Here is an 18842-nt window from a genome sequence, read left to right on the forward strand (position 1 = left end):
ATGTTGTGATTTTAACATTTCTATGTTTCTCAGGGCAGTCAGATATAAGAACAGATTTCTACTACTTACAGATTTCCAGTTGTGGAGCTGTTTTGTCCCAAAGCCTTCTTTTATACACACGCAAAATTCACATGAGCAAGTAATGCCGTAAACACTCTCAGGGCTAATCGGATTCTGCTTTTTTATCTCCCTGGGGATCAAGCCTCACCTCTTCACTCCTTTCTAAGAATAAAATCCTTTCAGTTATAGGTAGAAGCAAAAAAAAAAAAAAAAATCATGATGGGAAACTCATATTAGTTTTGACTGCCCACATCAATGTCCTCCATCATGTTCTCTGCCAGCATTGATTGGTCCAAGGCAAATGTGAAGCCATGTGACCCCCATCTTCAAGCCAGAAGAAGTATCAGTAATAGGTATTTATTGTTCTGCAATAGGTTTCATTTTGTTAATTTCTCATTGTATGACTGGTTTTATTTATTTATTTTGTTTCAGAATATTTTCTGTAAGACTTAATGTATTTCAGTTTTCTGCCACTGTTTGAAAGAAAACAAAAAAAGTCGTGAAATAAATAAAATTAGCAACAAAGGATTTTTGATTCTGGATCTAAGTCTTTGTAATAATTTGACAGAGCCTATGTGGAGAGAGAACAAATGACAGTGGAATGAAAGAGAGGTAACAGGCTACAATGACAAGCAAATGCTGCGTTTTGTTGTCTGATAGGTAGTGACTGAATGGAACAGCTACATTATAAGAACAATCAATTGGTTGCAAGTTGTGCTGTTTAAATGCAATATTTAATTTTGTCTAATATTTTAAATGGTTAGGCAAGGTCAGCCTGTTGAAAACAAAATGTATCATTTGGACCATCAATAGCACTGCGTGGGCCTGTGTGACATGTTTAAAATGTGGAGTTTTTATTTGACAGCAAAGATATTTTATTAATTTTTTGTTTGAAAATGAAAAATTATATATATCTAAAAAAAACAACAACTGGGAAACTCAAACTGCTAGCACACCTTTATACTATTTATCGATATGTATTATAATATAAACATGTTTCATTTGAATAATTTGAAAAACATAAATTGCTAAAATGCACAATTTTTTTTTTAAATTATTCTGCATTCCTCAAGTTAATGAGTAACCTATGTATTCTATTCAATAATTTAAAACTACTAAAATAATCAGTGTGATTTGCTTCCTTCCAGTTTTAAGTTGTTATGCTTCTAGTAAAATTATGCACATCAAAACACAGGATTCCACTAAGCGGTTTGTGCCTTGGATATTTCCTCAGCTTCCAAGATTACAGTAAATATGCACGCAGCTTGCTGAGCTGCAGCCGCCAGCAAGCTCTGAGATCAGATTTAGGGCTTGGACAATTTCACAAGGCAAGCGACCATTTCCTGGGGATAAACAAAACCCTAGTCAGCTTATTGTGTGATTTCTGCATTTGCTTAAAATTGTATTTATAAAAAAAAAATGCCCAAAACACAGGTAAAACAGAAGGTTTGGAGTAAGGACAAAGATTTTGGAAATCATGTTTTCGTAGAAATTATGTCTTTTCTTTCATCGGGACATTGCCTTTTTATTTCCTCCCTTTTTTTGCCACCATTCAGTCAGTTTGTGCTTCAAAATTTCTATTCTTACACTTAGCTCTACACCATTGAAAGTATTGCACTTTTTTCGAACTCCATACCCTTTTTTTTTTTTTTTTTTTTTTTGTTGGAGTTCCCTGCTGTGCACCAATCCCTTTCTCACAGGTGATTGCTCTGGGATTATTGTTCAGGGAAAAGATTTGCTGCTGAGAAGTCGCTTTTCAAACTTCATGCGACTTTAATGTGAAACCAAGTGACCTGACTTTCCTTTTACTAATACACTTTCACTTGCAGATGAGGTATAAATTAAGCAGAACGCTTATTTCTGCCTGTGGTTGTCTGTAAGGCAAATGCACACAGTCAGTCCTCACATCAAATCTAACATAGTGCTCCTGGTCACAAGGACAATATTCTGTATTAAAATACTAGGAGAGGGAGCAGGCTGGTAGAAACACTGCTGTCCAAGGACTCACAGCAGACAGCCATCGTGCTTCCTGGGCATCAAGAAATGTCCCTAGTGATGCTCTTTCCCCCGCAATTCTGCTTAGTTACCTACATCTTAAAACACATTATTCCATCAACATCATCTTAAAGAGCAATTTAGCTTAATAGCAAATTTTATATATATTGAAATAACAAATTACTTATGTAAGAAAAAACCCACTACCATTTCACGTCACATAATACATTGTTACCGTCACAAAGCTGAGATTGCTGAAAATTGCCTTTTTTAGATGTTTTTTCTTCCGACGTGTTTGGCACGTTACTCTGTTAACATGAAGGTAGATGTTAATCATTCGAATAGTCAAACTGTTTTGACAGAATGCCGAGACCTGGACTCATTTCCATATTCTTTAACATACCTAATTAATAACATAATTAGTGAACAACATGGTTTCCTGAAAGTGAGGCCCTTCAAAAGCTGCACGTTTAGGACACAGATGACTATTTAGACGAGCTTGTTTTCTCAAAGACACCATCATTTATCTTAGGGTCCTGGGATGTTGCTTATATTCCAAATGATGGATTGTTTATTAGTCTCTGATGGCTTTTAACATGTGCTGCCGCTCAAAACGGCGGTAACTAAAAGCTGTTTATGTCGATAGCTATTATGAAAGTATTTGATGTCAGACTTCAGCACAGTGTTGGCACAAGTGGCACTGGATAATAATCACTCCCGGCTGTTTTGTTGACTTACAGAATTGTTGTCCATTAAATCAGAGGGTGACAAAGTGACTGACTTGTTTTCCAAGGCGTTTATTAAGTGCATTTTAGTACAATTGTTCTCAGAAAGTTACATCTTACAAACTTTTGACACATACTTTTCACAATTTACATGTGGCGCTATACAGAAACGGATGAAAAGGAAAAAAAAAAAAGAAGAGGAAAACCATTCACTCATCAATATTGTACCTGTGCACATAACAACATCTGTACACATAACTGTGTTTGATATGCACAAAACACACACCCACTGTCCCTCACACAAATGAACAAATAATGACATGTGCACTCATAATCCCTTCTCTCATTAAATCTGTACCAGAGAGAGAGAGACTTTATTTGGGAAAAGGTCCATTTCATCTTATCTTCCTCCTCCCTGGCTGACCACAGAAACTTTTCTTTTTTTATATTTATTCACAGTGTTTGTGTGCATCTTTATGGATGTAAAGTAATGTGTTTTATATGTGTGTAAATCTTTTAGAAGCCAGACTGAAACAGAAGGTGGAACAAAACAAAATGAAGCAGTTTAATGAGAATATTCTTTGCTGGGAGTCATGTCAGGGCATTTTCAGGTGAACATAGCAGATCTATAAACGCAAGGCATGATTCCAGTAACTAAACGGGTCGTTGGCCACTCTTCAAACAACTTAACGGCACCATGAAATGCTTAACAAGCTCTCCTCTTGTGTTTTGTATCAGTATGTGATGAATGGCTTCTGTAGAAACCTTCTTTCATAGAGGGACTCCAAGCCATCCCTCTATTCATCACCCTGGAGTGTCACTATAGAATAAGATATTTCATAAAACAAACAGCGCAAATGAGGCTAAAAGAATTGCACAGTTAGATAATGAATACATTCACCAACTCATTCACAAGCTCACGGGCTGAAAAGCAAACACACATGACTGAGCTGAATAGAAAACTAATACATTCAAATTGATAAGATGGGTTTTAGTGAAAGGTATCTAAGCTTGCATTAAGGAACATATTATTATATTTAGTTAGTAAATCAATGACTTAGGGAGTTAAACAAAATGCAATTGATTTTGTCCAAAGGGCAAACCAGTTGCTTAATTACAACATTTTTCATTCCCAAACCAAACAAAAGAAATTAGCATTTATATAATGAAAGGGATATTGCAGCATAAACCACACTTCAACCTAGAGGAGGATGATTCTGACTTTCATCTGTTCATCCTCTTCCCTGCAAACCGTCTTTCCTCCAAGCAACCTCTCCTCCTCTTTCTACCACCTTTGCACAGACTTTGTCATGTTTTAGCCAAGGAGCATATTTTAGAATCACATTAAAAGGGCTTCCTGTTTCTGTGTGTTTATGGGCATTTAAATGGCCCCATCAGTTTCCCTACCACCATTGCTGATCATATGGCCTGTCGGACAGGGAAGACATGGGTCCTAGCAGGTGTTTGCAACCTCTCTGGACCCACTACAGAAGGGAGCCAACTATTTCTTTGGCCAGCACTGGCCAAGCCCAGCCCAGACAGTGCCCTGGACAGCTTGGTTAAACCAAGGATAAACGAGCTGGAGCCCCGCCAGAAAACTAGAGCCGCCCGGAAGTGAGTGCAGGGCAGAAAGAAGAGAATATTGACTATAATTGTGGAAGGATTGATTGTAGTTAATTTGCTAAATAGAATAAATGGTGTTTTGTTATTACACACCCCAAATAACCCAGGGGCAAGACAAAGGCTGGTAATACTTATTATTACACACACATTATTGACAACCTCTATTTATTACCATACATATTTGCTGCAAATTACACATTAGTCATTATTAATGCGGGAGTATTATATAGTTCCCAGGCACCTGGGGCAAGAAACTATGTCACCTTCTGTTTTCACAAAAATGCTGTGTGTATATATATATATATATATATATATATATATATATATATATATATATATATATCAAACATCACTTAATTGACTTCATAATGTGATTCCTTGAAATTGTCTTCTGTCTCTTTAAGAAGCTCCTGCTTTCCAACACTCTGCCTTCAGCGCATTACCCTAACAACACTACTCCATTATATCATTTACAAACTTTGATAGAAGCATTGAACTGAGAGGTCATTTGCATGATAATTTGTTCCAACAGGTGTTTGCCAATTGCTGCTGCCGCTAGTCTGAAGGAGCTGTGTGAGGAAGTGGCAGTGGAGGGTGTGATTTGAGAGACATAGGCTCAGCTGAGGACTACAGCTGGATAGAGGAGCTTTTCATGGGCTCTTAGGCATTACAAATGGCTGCCAAAGGAGGTTGAAGGATCCTTCAAACATGCATGAAAGAATCAAAGCAAAACTCTGGGTATTTTTAGATAAGAGATATGATATGATATGAAGCTAAAAAATAATTGACTTTACATAATACTCTCCCCCCTTCAAATACTTATTATGTATTTGTAAATGACCAGAGCCATGAAAGAATAAACTGATGACTGAAAATAATCAGTACACAACATAATGTGTACTGTCTGTACAATGTATATTGACATCATAAAACAAAAATATAGATTTAATTATATTATGAATATTCAGCAAACTATAGGTGTTTATAGTGATCATACTATAACGAGCTCTTCATGAGGCAGAATACGTTCCCATTCTGAAGGCTGTACTTAAAAATAATTCATTAGTCGTTTGATATGAATTGATGAAGATGGCTTACCTATTCACTTTCCTATGCCAATTGAGACACTCTTAAATATTGTTGATTTACACTAAGCAAAATTATTTGCTTAACAATGACTAACAGGTAATTATTTTGGCAATAATACGAATGGTAATAGTAGCAAGTTAAGGGGAAATATCTGTCCTGCAATATTAAGGTTAATTAAGGTTTTTTTTTTTTTTTTGTTGGGTGCTGCTGCTAGACTAAAAAAAAAGACATTACTGTTTCCCCTAAACTATATTATAGACGAGGAGGAATTTCACAGGCAGTTTTCAGTCCATCCTCAGAGAGTGATGCAGCCAAATCTTTATGATTGTGTGAAACTCTCTTTAACAGCACAGCATTTGCTTTCATCTCTCCAGTCCATATGGTGAACCCCTACAGTGAGGCTGAATAGATAAGCTCAGCAACTTAAATACATCAGCGTGTATGAGGTCATGTTTTATGGCGAGCACCGAGCTCTTGAGGGCTATTTAAGACTGTGTGTTCATTGAAATGGCACCGGGTTCCTGTTGGCAAACCCCAGCCCAGATGTTCATTTTCACTGTGAAAGGAAGAGATGGTGATTTACCCTGATTTCCAATGCCTTGATTAGCTGCTCTCTCATGCATTTCAAATTCATAGAAAGTCTCGCCCTGCTAAGATATTTACAGCACATGTTTAGAATTTACCTCAAAATAAAACTATCTGGACAGAATAATTTAAGGCAAATGCATATTTATGCCTTGTTTTCTTAGCAGCTGTTTACCATGAGTTTGGGTCAGCCAAGCCACAACAATTAATTTAGCATTTCATCCTGTTGACCAATCCCAACACAAGCAATATATAAAAATCGCAAATGGAACATAAAACATATCTGTACATGTAAGTGCTCACCAGCAAGAGACGGCATGTGTACACCCACATTTAACATGATCTCCGGTAAAATATTATTTTTTTTCCCCCCAAATATTTTAACTCCTACAACAATTTTCATACATCTCTACAATAACAGTTCTTTACCAATAATCAATCTACAAGTTCCTCGGGTAAGATTCAGTCGGAAAAGTCATCAGGGTGCTCCTGAAACATGAAGATGTTGAACCAATAGTCCGTTGTTCAGCTGTGATGAGGAAACCAGGGATTTACAGGAAACTGCACATTGCATGTGTCTATCACAATCTAGTCAACATGTCTTTGCCAAAAATGCAAGCAGAGAGTTCTGTACATACATATTCATATGCAACACCTTCAATATGAAGGTTTATTATGAAAGATATAATCATATTTAGCAAGAGATAAACATATTTATATTCTCTTGGTGGAGATAGTTAAAAAGTCCTCTAGGCAAGGCCTTCCAACTGGACTTCCACAGGTAGTGTTTAAGTTAAGAGATAAGTGGGCGGCTTCTTGCTATAGTGGCAACACATAAAACAGATGGTAAAAGACAAAAATATAACAAAGCTCTGAATTTGTTCATTTATAATACAGTATTAAAATTTTTTAAACAATAAAAACAAACAAACAAAAACAATGCAAAAGTTGAAATTGGTGCTCCTCTGTACATCCCTGTATACCTCTCCGACTAGTTAGTTCTCCTTTTAGTTGCGTCTTTGTTGTCTGTATCCTATTTCCCGCCAGGTAAAGCCGCCTTCATCTCGCATACTGACAACGGTATGGGTTAAGATCACAGGTCACAGGTTTCTAAATGTCTCACACTTGTGTCTACATTTTAAACGTGTTTCAGTCCAGATAATATAGAAGCACAATATCAATTGTTTACCACAACGGCTGGATTCGTAGGTTGTTCCCTGTGCTGATGTCTGATTGTAGTAGTCATTTTGGTTTACAATGACACCAATATAGTTGGAAACAACAAGATTTTGTCTTTGTCTTCCTTTGTGATAAATGGAGAAAAAAGTGCCAGGTATGGACCGTGAACGCATGTGGTGGATAGCGTGAGATGTGACAACCCTTTCCCATGTGGTTGCGCAAACCCTGGTCTCCTGTTGCCATGGTAGGGGTTTAGATTAGGACGATAGTCTCGACTCTGGCGCGTTCCGATGGATCGGGGGTCATTCGGGGGCTGCTGTTGTTGGACCTCCGAATGCTGCCCGTTCCATGGCACAGCGCCCCCTGTAGTCATGCCATCGTCTTGGGTGACTGGCTCATCTGCACCCTCATAGACTGGACATTACTGAGGATTTTCTTCTGATGGCCTGCCAAGGTCACTCCTATTCTAAGTAAGTCCCTAGAGAGAAACAAGCAAAGAGAGAAATAAAACAAACAAACCTGAAAACCAATAGCTTCTTTTAAAGACATATATGAAAGAATTTCAATCACTCTGAACGTAGAACAGATAATTTGAATAAAATGTGATTAAAATGCCTCATGAATGGTTTGATACCTCATGTTTGCATTGTCATATTACACCCACATGCCTCAATTCAATTATTCAGATTATTTTTGATAGACAATGTAGTGATAGTAAAGTGGAAGGAAAGCTGTATAGTTTTGAAAATATCTTCTTTGTGGCATGTATGTGTATCAGACCCCATTCACTCTGTTACTTATGAATAAAATCCAGTACCACAAGTTGTCTTTCGAAGGTGCAGAATTAATTAACTATTCACTAATTTAATCTCAGTTTAAATGCGACTGTTCTTTGAAAAGCTCAGAGGTTTGCTGGTCAGCAGACAACCGTATGAAAATGAATAAATGCTCGAGCGACAAAGCTGTAGAGAAATTTAACACAAGGGTAGGTTACAAAATAATGACTTTATATAACATTTTAAGTTTTGGATATTTTACAAAGCACTTTCAAACTAAAGGAGCAAAACCGCAAACATCAACACATGACCTTAACTGTAGGTGCTGAGCAAGGAGCATCTTATTCAGTCAAGGCGAACTTTAACGACAGAGAAGTTGCGGAGATCAACAATTTAGGTGAAAGAATCTGTCACCATTACCAGTAGAAAACATGCAGTCCACAAATCAGCTCCTTATTGTGAAATGGCTAGAAAAAAACAAACAAAAACAAAACAAAAAAAGAACTGGACATCACTGAAGATGCTGGACTGACTGCTGGAAAAAAAATGTGTCTGGAATGTGTGAGACAGATTGGAGCTCAGATTGGATCATAACTGAGCTTTAAATGTACCCTATTGTACATTTAAAGCGAACATCACTCTGGACGCCCCATTTCATTTGTGGTGGCAGCAAATTGCTGTATGGACAGTGAAGCTGAGCAATCTTGAAGGAAAACTGGTGGTAAGTATTTGAAGTTTCTTGCAGCTCAACCACCACAAGCCAGAACTACAATGGAGTGGATCAAATTGAAGCATATTCATGAATGGCCCTAAGCCATGACTGAAATCCAACTGGAAAACTGTAGAAATGTGAAAACGTTGTAGTTCAGAGATGTTCTTCAACCAATCTGGTAGAGACTCAGTTACTTTGAAGAGGAATACCCCATTTCAGATTTTTATTTGCAAAAACATGTCATCATTTTTCTTGCATGCCACACTTGTGTCTTACTATGTATTAATTTATAGAATTTTATGTCTGTCACATATAATCCCAACAAAATACACTAGAGTTTCTGGTTGTACGATGACAGACTGGAGAAAGGGCTAAGTCAGGGACCTCAAATCCAGCCCCAAGGGGCTGATGTCCTGCAGGCTTTAGATGTGACTCTTCTTCACCACACCTGAGTTAAATAATCAGGTCATCAGCAGCAAAAAAAAACAAACATTTATCATCATTCACCATATGTGGAAGTATACTTTGAAAATAGGGAACAAGTGGTTATTAACAGAAAACAAATTTACAAAATTAATTCAAATTGGGAGAAGAGTCTGTTAACCATGTTGCTTGGAATTGCAAAGAGGCTTCATAAATACTATCAAGGCCTTGAGCATCAATTTTTAATACATATGCAGGCATAATTTTACTTCATGACAACACTGATAATTAATATATATGAAGTGCAATGATGGTATCTGAGTAACCACACCGACGAACAATCCAAGAGGTAGTAAACACATTTTCTGTCGACAGTCATACGGTTTTTAAATACTTAATTTTGCACAAGCCAGTGAACTCACTCTGAGGTCATCTGAGCCACAAGCTGCAGGGAGGTAAAGCCTGAGTTGAGGAAGTTGTCTCTGTACTGGCTCATCTTGATGGCAGCAAGCCAGTCCTCTACCGAGCTGAAGGTGTTGAAGTCGGGTATGGATCTGTCCAACAATGGCTGAGAAGGCCTGGAGGAGACGAGAAAGAGCAGGTGAGATGAGAGGGAGAAATGGACTTTGATGCAATATTAAGTGAGCAGTGTTTTAAGAAAACAAGAGCAACAAGAGTAACTTATTTGTGTAGGTGTATATGAAAAGACACAAGCAAAAACAGCCAGTAGCGTGTTTACAGTCTACCTGAAAATGTTTGAAAGAGAACAAAAATGAAAAACTAAAAATGTTAGGTAACATGCCACTCATCATCTGGCCAGTGCTATTTATACGAAAAGGCTCATTATGGCTGTGGGAAGTTGTCCCAAAACCTTAAAGACCTAAGAGTAAGAGCGTGCCCTAATGCAAAACCTCAGTCTGACACATAGCTGGGAGTTCACCTAGGCAACATGGCAGCCAGCCAAATCACGATGCCAAAACAAATAGCTTTAAGTTTCTGACTGACCCTCAGTAGCTCAGTCAAACCAGAGATTCACAGAATCTGTGTAGAAGGTGAAGGGAAGGAAAAAACTATATCCAGTCACTGTTGTACATGGATCAAACAACCTGATATAATCTGATCAATTAAATATATGAAAACATAAGTCAAAGTTTTCAACAACTAATAGAATCTTACAGAATTTCTAGCAACTTTAAAAAAACTACGTACTCAGAAAAATTATCTAAAGAAAGATAATTTTTGGACAAAAAAAAATGGAAGTAATTCAAATCCTATTTTTTTCCCAGTCTTTTTCCTCATCTGGTCTATCCCCATACAGAAAATGAAAAATAAGAATAAATATATGATTAAAGCATGTAATATTAATGAAATAGTAGAAACACTTTTAAATTAATCCCAGCAAAGTGGTGTAACCCGCAATCAGTCAATTAGTCAAGACTTTTATTTTTGCGGGCCCACTTCCTGTTTTGCCCAAACTCTGCAACTTATTTAAAGCCCCGCCTCCAGCACATAGTTTGAACTACATCACCTCTTCCACTGTGATTGTGGCTGACTGTTTGGCGTCTTCCTAACAATTCATCCAAATCTTTGCATCTACTGATTTGATCCTTTGGTGAGTTTGTTTGTATGATAGCAGTATTGCTTTAGCATGGAATTTCTGCTTGATTGCTCATTGGAGGTTGTTTTATTAGAACTGTTGGCGTTGTTACCTGGGCCGTCACCAAGATTGTCACAGATGATCGCAGTCTAGTGCGCCCCACTCTCTGCCCAAAGGTAACATGATCATTGGTTTTGTGCAAGCTCTGGCACTTTTGTAATGAAATTGATTAAAATAGGATGTAGCTATATATAAGTTGATGTTGCACAGTATATTTATTTCATTATTTTTTTTTCTTTTCCCCACTTTGCTTGAGTATTTCAGTTAATTCATTTTCTTGATTTATATTGTGAAAACTTTGATTTCAACTTTTCAACTTTAAATTGATTAGTTAGAAATATGATTGATATTTTTGTTTATTTAAATTATGGTTAATTTAACCTGATTGAAATGTTTAATTTTGCATTTGCATTTAATATTTATTGCATTTGTATGTTTGTACATTGCTTGATAAAATACTTAATAGGTTTTCTGGCCTTTTAGGTCGGTTTTGTTTTATTCATGGTGGATCAGATTCTCTACTGGATCTAAGGATGGTGAGCTAAGGAAAAAGGACAATAACTCTGTGATCTTGGAATCGATTTATTTTGAGTTAATTTGTCTCTCATTGTGCATTTGTAATTGTCTGTTGTTTTGTTTTCCCAAAACACTAATATATACACCAAAACTAAAACCAAAACCATTGCTTCGTGTCTTCATTCACACCTCAGTCTCCTTAAAGAACCATCTTCTGATGCTGCAAAGCCCATAACTGTTACAGTGGCATGCATGGCTTTTTCCTGACATCTACAGCTAAGATGTACCATTTATTGGCACTGAACTGTTTCATGGTAATGAGCCTCAGTTTGCTGGCAAGTTTGACATTGGAATTAGAATCATGACTTAACTAGCTGAAGATGCCACATAAACATTTTCACTGATAATCACAGTTAATGAGTTAACAAGCTCAGGTTGCTTATAATGCTGAACTTTAGCATTAGTGTTGCTGCTAAGCTTGCTAAGATGCAAATTTTAGTTCTTGTTCCAATACAGAAACATAATGATGGTTAACAGTGGTCTTAGGATAGTTTTTAACTTGTCCATAGCTTTCACTGAGTTGATGCATTAACTCACAGTACACCCATTTAAAAATAAATATCCATTCTTATGGAAAAATAAATATCCACCCTCCCATTCTCTGCTGCATCGATGCACATGATGGCATGATTGAGAATAAAAGTTATTTTCCTCTGCAGTCAAAGTCTTATCCAAATGATGAGGTCGGGACTTTTTGACCAATATATTGTTAGAAATGTCATCCATTTATTAAATGTCATATTTTCAAACTAATAAGCAGTACTAAAATAATTTTACAAATATCTGATATTTAGTGCCCAATAACATTTATTTTTATAGTGTGTATGTATAGTACCAAATGCAAAATACTAAAATCATTAAAAAAAGTCTATTCTTTTAATAATAAACTAATACAACCTTTTTTTCTGAAAGCAAAATGTATTCCAAATGTCTCCTTTTTGTTTATAAGTTGTTTCTACACACTTTCATAATGTGTTTGCCTTATTATTGAATGGCTATGACTCAAGTGAAACTCCCTGAAAGTATCAGGATTCAATGGGAGGAAAGAAAAGCAGCAAGGGAAAAGTTCAAGTTTGATGCAATCAACAGTAATAAGACCATTACTATTTTATGAGGTGATAAAAATAAACACAAATAGTAAGCTAGCTTGTGCAGATTGTGTGTGGGAACTTGGTGCACATAAACAGATGAAAAGCATTTTTAATATCAGTTAAGGGTGCATTTGTGTGTGTGTGTGTGTGTGTGTGTAGTGAATTGCTTTACTCACACAGCAGGGATGTTGGCTACAGCTTTTAGGCTGGTGGGGTTGCGGATCATTTTGTCGAGGGTGCTGACAATATCTGCAAAGCGAGGTCGTACGTTGCGATCTTTCTGCCAGCAGTCCAGCATCAGTTGGTGCAAGGCGCTGGGGCAGTCCATGGGTGGTGGCAAACGATAATCCTGCTCAATAGCATTGATTACCTAAGAGATAATTAGAACATTTTGAGTAATTTGACATTTTCAGTTGGAGCTGCAAACCTACTATTAACAATTGGATAATTCTGAAATTTTTGAAACAAAGGTCTGGGGAGCTATTAGTAGTCAGTGTCTCTTTTAGTATCTCTTGTGGGGAATTCTGGCTTTATTGTTTTAAACTAAGAAAGCAGTCTAATACAGATTAAAACCTTAAAAGCCACACATCTGAATATTTGGATTACGTGAAACTGTCTTCTGATAACTTGCATGTCTTGTCTGCATAGATGATGATTTTTTTTTTTTTTTACCATCTGTCAGGTGAAAAATAACACGAATTTAAATAAAAACAAAAAAAAAAAAACATTTTTTTTTTTCTGCAAATGTATCTGTTGAGTAATTACAGGAGTCTCTTCTATGCCTCAAATTGGCCCTGCCAGCACCCCTCTGCTGCTATAATATAGGCCAACTGCTGTTCGTCGCTCAAGTGACAGTTTGCATTCAGGCTAATGTGCCCTTCCTCCTGACACTAGCCAATCATGCCAGCCCTGGAGGACAAAGTGGGGAAGCAGAGTGGAAGTAAAACACTAGCTGTGTTACTGTAGGAGCCAGTGAGGGGATGGAAGATTTGAAATAATTAACAGTTTAGAAAACAGACACTTGATACATGCCTCTTAAAGACTTCACAGATATGATGGCCTTTTACTTGTAAGAGACTTGGACAAGTCAAAGTTAGCCAAGTGTTTAGGTGAACTAAATTACTGCATGTACATACAACTAAAGTGTAGTAAATACAGTATACAATGCAGATTTAATATAGATACCACTCATAAGCTACTTTACTGTTCCATTACTTGTTAACACAAAGAGTCTGACAATCACAGGGAAGCCATTCGGGGCATTTGGTGAAAGCAGCTTACTGAAGTTCAAATTCAGCATTGGAATGGTAAAGAAAATTGATTTAGAGAACCTTTCATGTGTAGACATCTGTTTTGGAAGTATCAGGGGTAAAAAAAGAAAAATAGGCAGACTGGATCATGATGATAGAGTAGTGGAAGCACACACTTGTTGCAACCAAGGTTTGTAGAATACAGTCTCTGCAAATACAGAGTGTTGGGCATTAAATGAAAAGGGCTTCAGTAGCAAAGGACAATACTGGGTTTCACATGTTGGCTAAGGACAAGATACACAGGCTTGTGAAAAACAGACAAAAACAAATAGGAAAGAATATTGCCTGTTCTGAAGTCTTGATTTTTGACACTGAATTGATAGTGTCAATTCAGGAATGTGAGTAAACAATATGAAAACATGAATCTACTCTACCTTGTATCAGTGCTTCAGGGTGGTGGAGGGTGTGACTATCTTTCTGACTATTTAACATTGTTTGACTGAAACGGCGTACTATAGAATCATCGCTGACAATGTCTGTCTGCGTGACCACAGTTAATTGATCTCAATACAAAAGAAACCTTTACACTGAGGTAAAATGGTAGATTCAAATCACACATTTGCAGCTGAGGAAATGGGTGATGCTTTTTCATCAATTTGAATCAAAATATGCAGAAATACATGCATGAATGTTTTGAACACCGTGCTAAATCTATGCCATGAGAAATTAAAGCCATTCTGAAGGTAAAGTTCGGTTCAACCAGGTACCAACAAAGTGTGATTAATAACATGTCTGGTGTGTGAATGTATCTATAAAAATATCTTAATAACAAAGTGTCTTTAGATTTGGATTTAATAACAAAACTTCACAAAAACCCTTTTACAGATTATTAACAGTACATGTACATTATGTGCTCTTTTTTTTTTTTTTATTGTTTTACCTAAAATGCTTGGCTGCAAATTACACTTCAAGTGTAAAACCCAGGGTAAGATATACTATTCTGTAAAAATGTTTCTGTAGTTTGAAGACTCAGTTTCGAAGCTGAGTGTAGCTCAACAAAATCTACTTAAATGTCACACAAGAAGAAGACAGGGAAAATGCAAGATGGGAGGGAGCGTATAAAAAAGGAACTTGAAGGCTATATTGAGGAAGATGGATTTAAAAGAGAGAAAAAAAGGGAACCAGCAGCTTTTACTTTTGTGTGGGTGTGTAAGAGGATGCGAGGAGTGTGTTTGCAAGTGCCTGAATATGTGCGTGCTCAGAGGAGGCGGGCATGCTGAGTGGCATCAGTCCCACCAGGCAGTGCTTGCTGCTGGCCCACTGAGGCAACATCTGCTTGGTTGGACTGTCCCGGTGGAGTGAGGTCCACAGAGGCCTGGTGGTTGGCTCGTCTTCTCACTAAGGGAAGCTTAGGGAGAACGACCTCATAGTATGGGACCACTTCCAGTGGTTGTGCATGTTTGTGTTGGTGCCTGCGAGTATGGATCTTATCCAAGCGGACACGGGGAACAAAGCAGAGCTCTCAGCAATCATTCATTGCTCTCAAAAGCTGGCCAGGAAGGAAAGGGATAGTGTGAGGCTTTGCCCATAATAAGACTGCTTTCAAAGTCAGAGTCAAGGACATCTTCACCGATAGCGTGGATGAAAAAGGTGATTTATTACAGCTTCCTTTTTCACACAAGTTATCCTTAATTGTGTTTGGGTTAGTCTTTACATACACACATGCATTACAGGCCACAGAATTTTCATAGGAGGGAGTGATTACTCCGAGACCTATTTAAGTTAAATATTTGTTGAAAGGGTAGTGTCCCTTTCAATAATTTTCCAAAAGTTGAACTTGCTGAGAAGCTCTTAAAGGGCACATATTGTAAATGTATGCCATTTCTTCAATAGTGTCAGAAAGTTGTAGCTTTTCTGTTTATAGAACCAGAGAGTGCACATGTGTTTCCCTGCCAAAAACACATCCCTGCAGCCCAGCATCGGAGCTTTGTTTGGAAGGAATAAACAGCTTTGTATAAAATGAAACAGTGGTGCTACAAAGACTTATTCTCCCCCACAGAAGGCAGCCTCTGAACTGTCTACAATGGGTTTGCTTGTAGTGCAGGCCTTTTTTTCCCCCTCCTTTACTTGCGTACATCACAAACGATACTTTTGGCTAATGCCTGCCCAGTAGCTTGTTTGGAGCAACTCTAACATGAAAAAGCAGGTGGCTTGTGCCCTTTTTCTTTCATCAATTAAAGGAGACTTTGAGCTTTTTGAGAAGCAAAAAAGGCAAAAATGAAAAGCATACAGGCGATGACAAAATAATATAAGCCCACATTACAAAAAAGGGTGACTTTTTGAACATAACATTATGTATTTATTTCTAGTAATCTCTTGAAGTGATTATATTAATTACTAAATGTTTCCCTCACTTTTACTCACATAAAATATGTAATTTTATGTAATTGGCCTTTATATAAAAATGACTTATTGCTCATAACTGTCAAGTAAATGCTTGATTGGTTTATGTTTCAGAGTGGCAAGCCATCAAGGTGTTCAATCTATTTGAGTAAGTCCCTAAGTTGACCACTAAACAAAGTGTGAAATGATTTCATGTCACAAATATTCTAAAATATGAAAAGATCAGAGAGATGCATTTCTTTTGATGGTGTAAAATAAGCTGGATTTTGAATTTGATTCCTATTCCACACAGTTCTTTAGTATCTTGGATATTCTGCTTCATTATCTGTATACTTTCGCCTTTGAAATTACTGAAAGTGTAAATTCTGATAATATCTTTGATTAACCACTAATATTTTTCATTTATTCTCAGTCTGTTAACATTTTTCAGCTGAGCTATTGACAGTTTTGGTAGAAGACACAGATGGCACCGGGAACGGACACAGGGGACACTGAAATCGGATGGAAAAATGGTTCTGCTGCTGGAAGAGATTTCAACTAACTGACTTCACAGCCTCCTCCTCGCCTACAGAACATTTTATGGGCGGGGCCAAGGGACAGCTGTTTTCAATCACCATAAGTACCCAGGCTGTACACCCTCAGATCCTTTGATTAAGTGAAACATTTAGTCCTGGGCTCTAAATTTGCTGACAGTTATTTGAAATATTTTGTGGTTTTTCCCAATCTTCTATACTCCATCTTCAGTTCTGGTTGCACCAGCTCTTTGCTTCTCATCTAAATAAATCTACAAAACAATTATCATCTTCTAAGTCTTGACACCCATCAAACCAGAAAACTTGCCATCGACTTTGAGTCTTTTTTTTTTTATCTAAGTGAATGACACATATATGCTGGAAGCCTTTCTATTTGTTGTGCTGGTTTCCTTGAGAGAAGGAATGGTTGTGGGAGATGTGATGGTATTATTATTATTATTATTATTATTTATTTATTTTTTTTTTGCATGAATAAAGCTCTATTATGAGAGCCACAGTTCACCACTGTGTTTTCAAGAGAGAATCATGATATGATTTCACAAAATACCGTATTTAAAATCACTTACATCCTGGTTGGACATGTCCCAGTAAGGCCTCTCTCCGTATGACATCACCTCCCACATGACGATACCGTAACTCCACACATCACTGGCTGAGGTGAACTTTCTGTAAGCAATGGCCTCTGGAGCTGTCCACCTGACTGGGATCTTCCCACCCTAAGAAATAGAAAGAAAGAATTAACACGTTAGAGATACTGATACTGAGGTTGATTTCGTTTCCGCTTGGGTTAAACTACAGCGAGCCGTTTTATCCTGAATACCACACAACTTGTCTCGACTCTTAAGAGTTTACGCTCCCTTCTTTCTTTCTTCACTCACCCTGTGTATTCATTCACCTGAAGCCAAAAACATTCATAAGATTCTGCTTCCGTCCCACGAGTGACTCTGCACAGTCATCGACCGACATTACATTTACTACTGTCTCGTCTCCTGTCTGAAGAAAGGAAGATAGATCTGGGCTTCTGCTCCTTCATTGAGCGTTACTGGCTGTAATTGGGCTACCAGGGCCTAAGGCATGCCACGTGCCCTCTTGAATGAAATTGACAGCCGCTTGCTTTAAATTCCACGCACACACCAAAGCAGTCTCAGCTGGTAACATATTCACAGACGGAGATGTTTGTGCGTGAACGCCCACACATCTAACTAGGCAGACAGACATGTACATGCCTGACCATACTCCCTTCATTCACATCTGAGTTGAGCTCGCCACCAGCTTAATAATGCCAATTAACTGAACCTGAGCATTTGGAGATAAGCCGCTGCTGGAAACAAACCCAAGAGAAACAGGCGCAGACCACCCCCAGTGAGGAGAATAACACACAGATAATGGTTCTCTAGGATCTTTCCAAATTGCATGCTTATGTCCAACAGTTTCCTTTTTTGGTAATGCATATATTTGTATTATGATCATATTCTGCAGGTCAGTGTTATGTTGTACTACTGCAGTGGAGAATTAGAATACATGACTGAGCACACAGAAATGTGATGGCTGATAGTAAACAGAGGCTGCTAGGAGGAATTTGGGGGGATTTTTCTACAGCATAACAGGATAAATGTTCAATTTAAGAGCAACGGCTTATATTTTCATTGCACATATCATACTGCTATCGCTCTAAAAATCTTGGATGATCGCATGTTTCTATTCTCAAATTTAATGCCCCATTCAACAAAAATGTTCTGCATTGAATCTTGGACCTCTATTTTCATAGTTTAACTTCCCCTATCGCATTAAAATCCATTTCAGTTTTGGGGCCAGAGACAGTTCTTAGCTGGTTTTCTACAATAAATGGTTTGATTTTCCACCACCAAAGAGTCCAGTCCAAACCACGTCATTATAAATGTTTGTTTGATCATTTAAATTATTAATTTAAAATGTAATCTGTTAAGTTAACTTCAAATTTTAATATTTAATTGAATCAGATCCCCCTCTCCCCTCCTTCCGCAGTTTTGTTCATGTTTTTGTTACGGTTCTTGTATTGCATAGAGACAATTTTACAACATAAATATAATTTCTTCCAGTGCCCTGTAAACAGATTCCCTAACAGCACCACCTTTGTTTAATATTTTTTTTGTGAACAACTCATATTTCCAATCACCTGGTCTCTC

The 18842-nt window shown here is 37.4% G+C and overlaps 1 protein-coding gene across 2 annotated transcripts in view; it reads right to left on the minus strand.

The window, feature by feature from the left end:
* Positions 1 to 2832: 2832 nt before the first annotated feature.
* The window catches only part of LOC106958232 (ephrin type-B receptor 1), a 122992-nt gene continuing 106982 nt past the window's right edge, over positions 2833 to 18842 (minus strand). For both annotated transcript variants that reach the window (XM_015050021.1, XM_015050020.1), the window contains exons 12-15: positions 17244 to 17393; positions 12668 to 12861; positions 9590 to 9745; positions 2833 to 7734 (exon numbers count right to left, since the gene is read on the minus strand). In XM_015050021.1, the coding sequence (XP_014905507.1) occupies positions 7626 to 7734; positions 9590 to 9745; positions 12668 to 12861; positions 17244 to 17393 (609 nt within the window). In that variant the 3' untranslated portion in view covers positions 2833 to 7625. The remainder of the gene's footprint in view (positions 7735 to 9589; positions 9746 to 12667; positions 12862 to 17243; positions 17394 to 18842) is intronic.

The sequence above is a fragment of the Poecilia latipinna genome, unplaced genomic scaffold (assembly GCF_001443285.1).
Source record: "Poecilia latipinna isolate Pla-1442-1.1 unplaced genomic scaffold, P_latipinna-1.0 Scaffold971, whole genome shotgun sequence".
NCBI classification, from domain to species: Eukaryota; Metazoa; Chordata; class Actinopteri; order Cyprinodontiformes; family Poeciliidae; genus Poecilia; species Poecilia latipinna.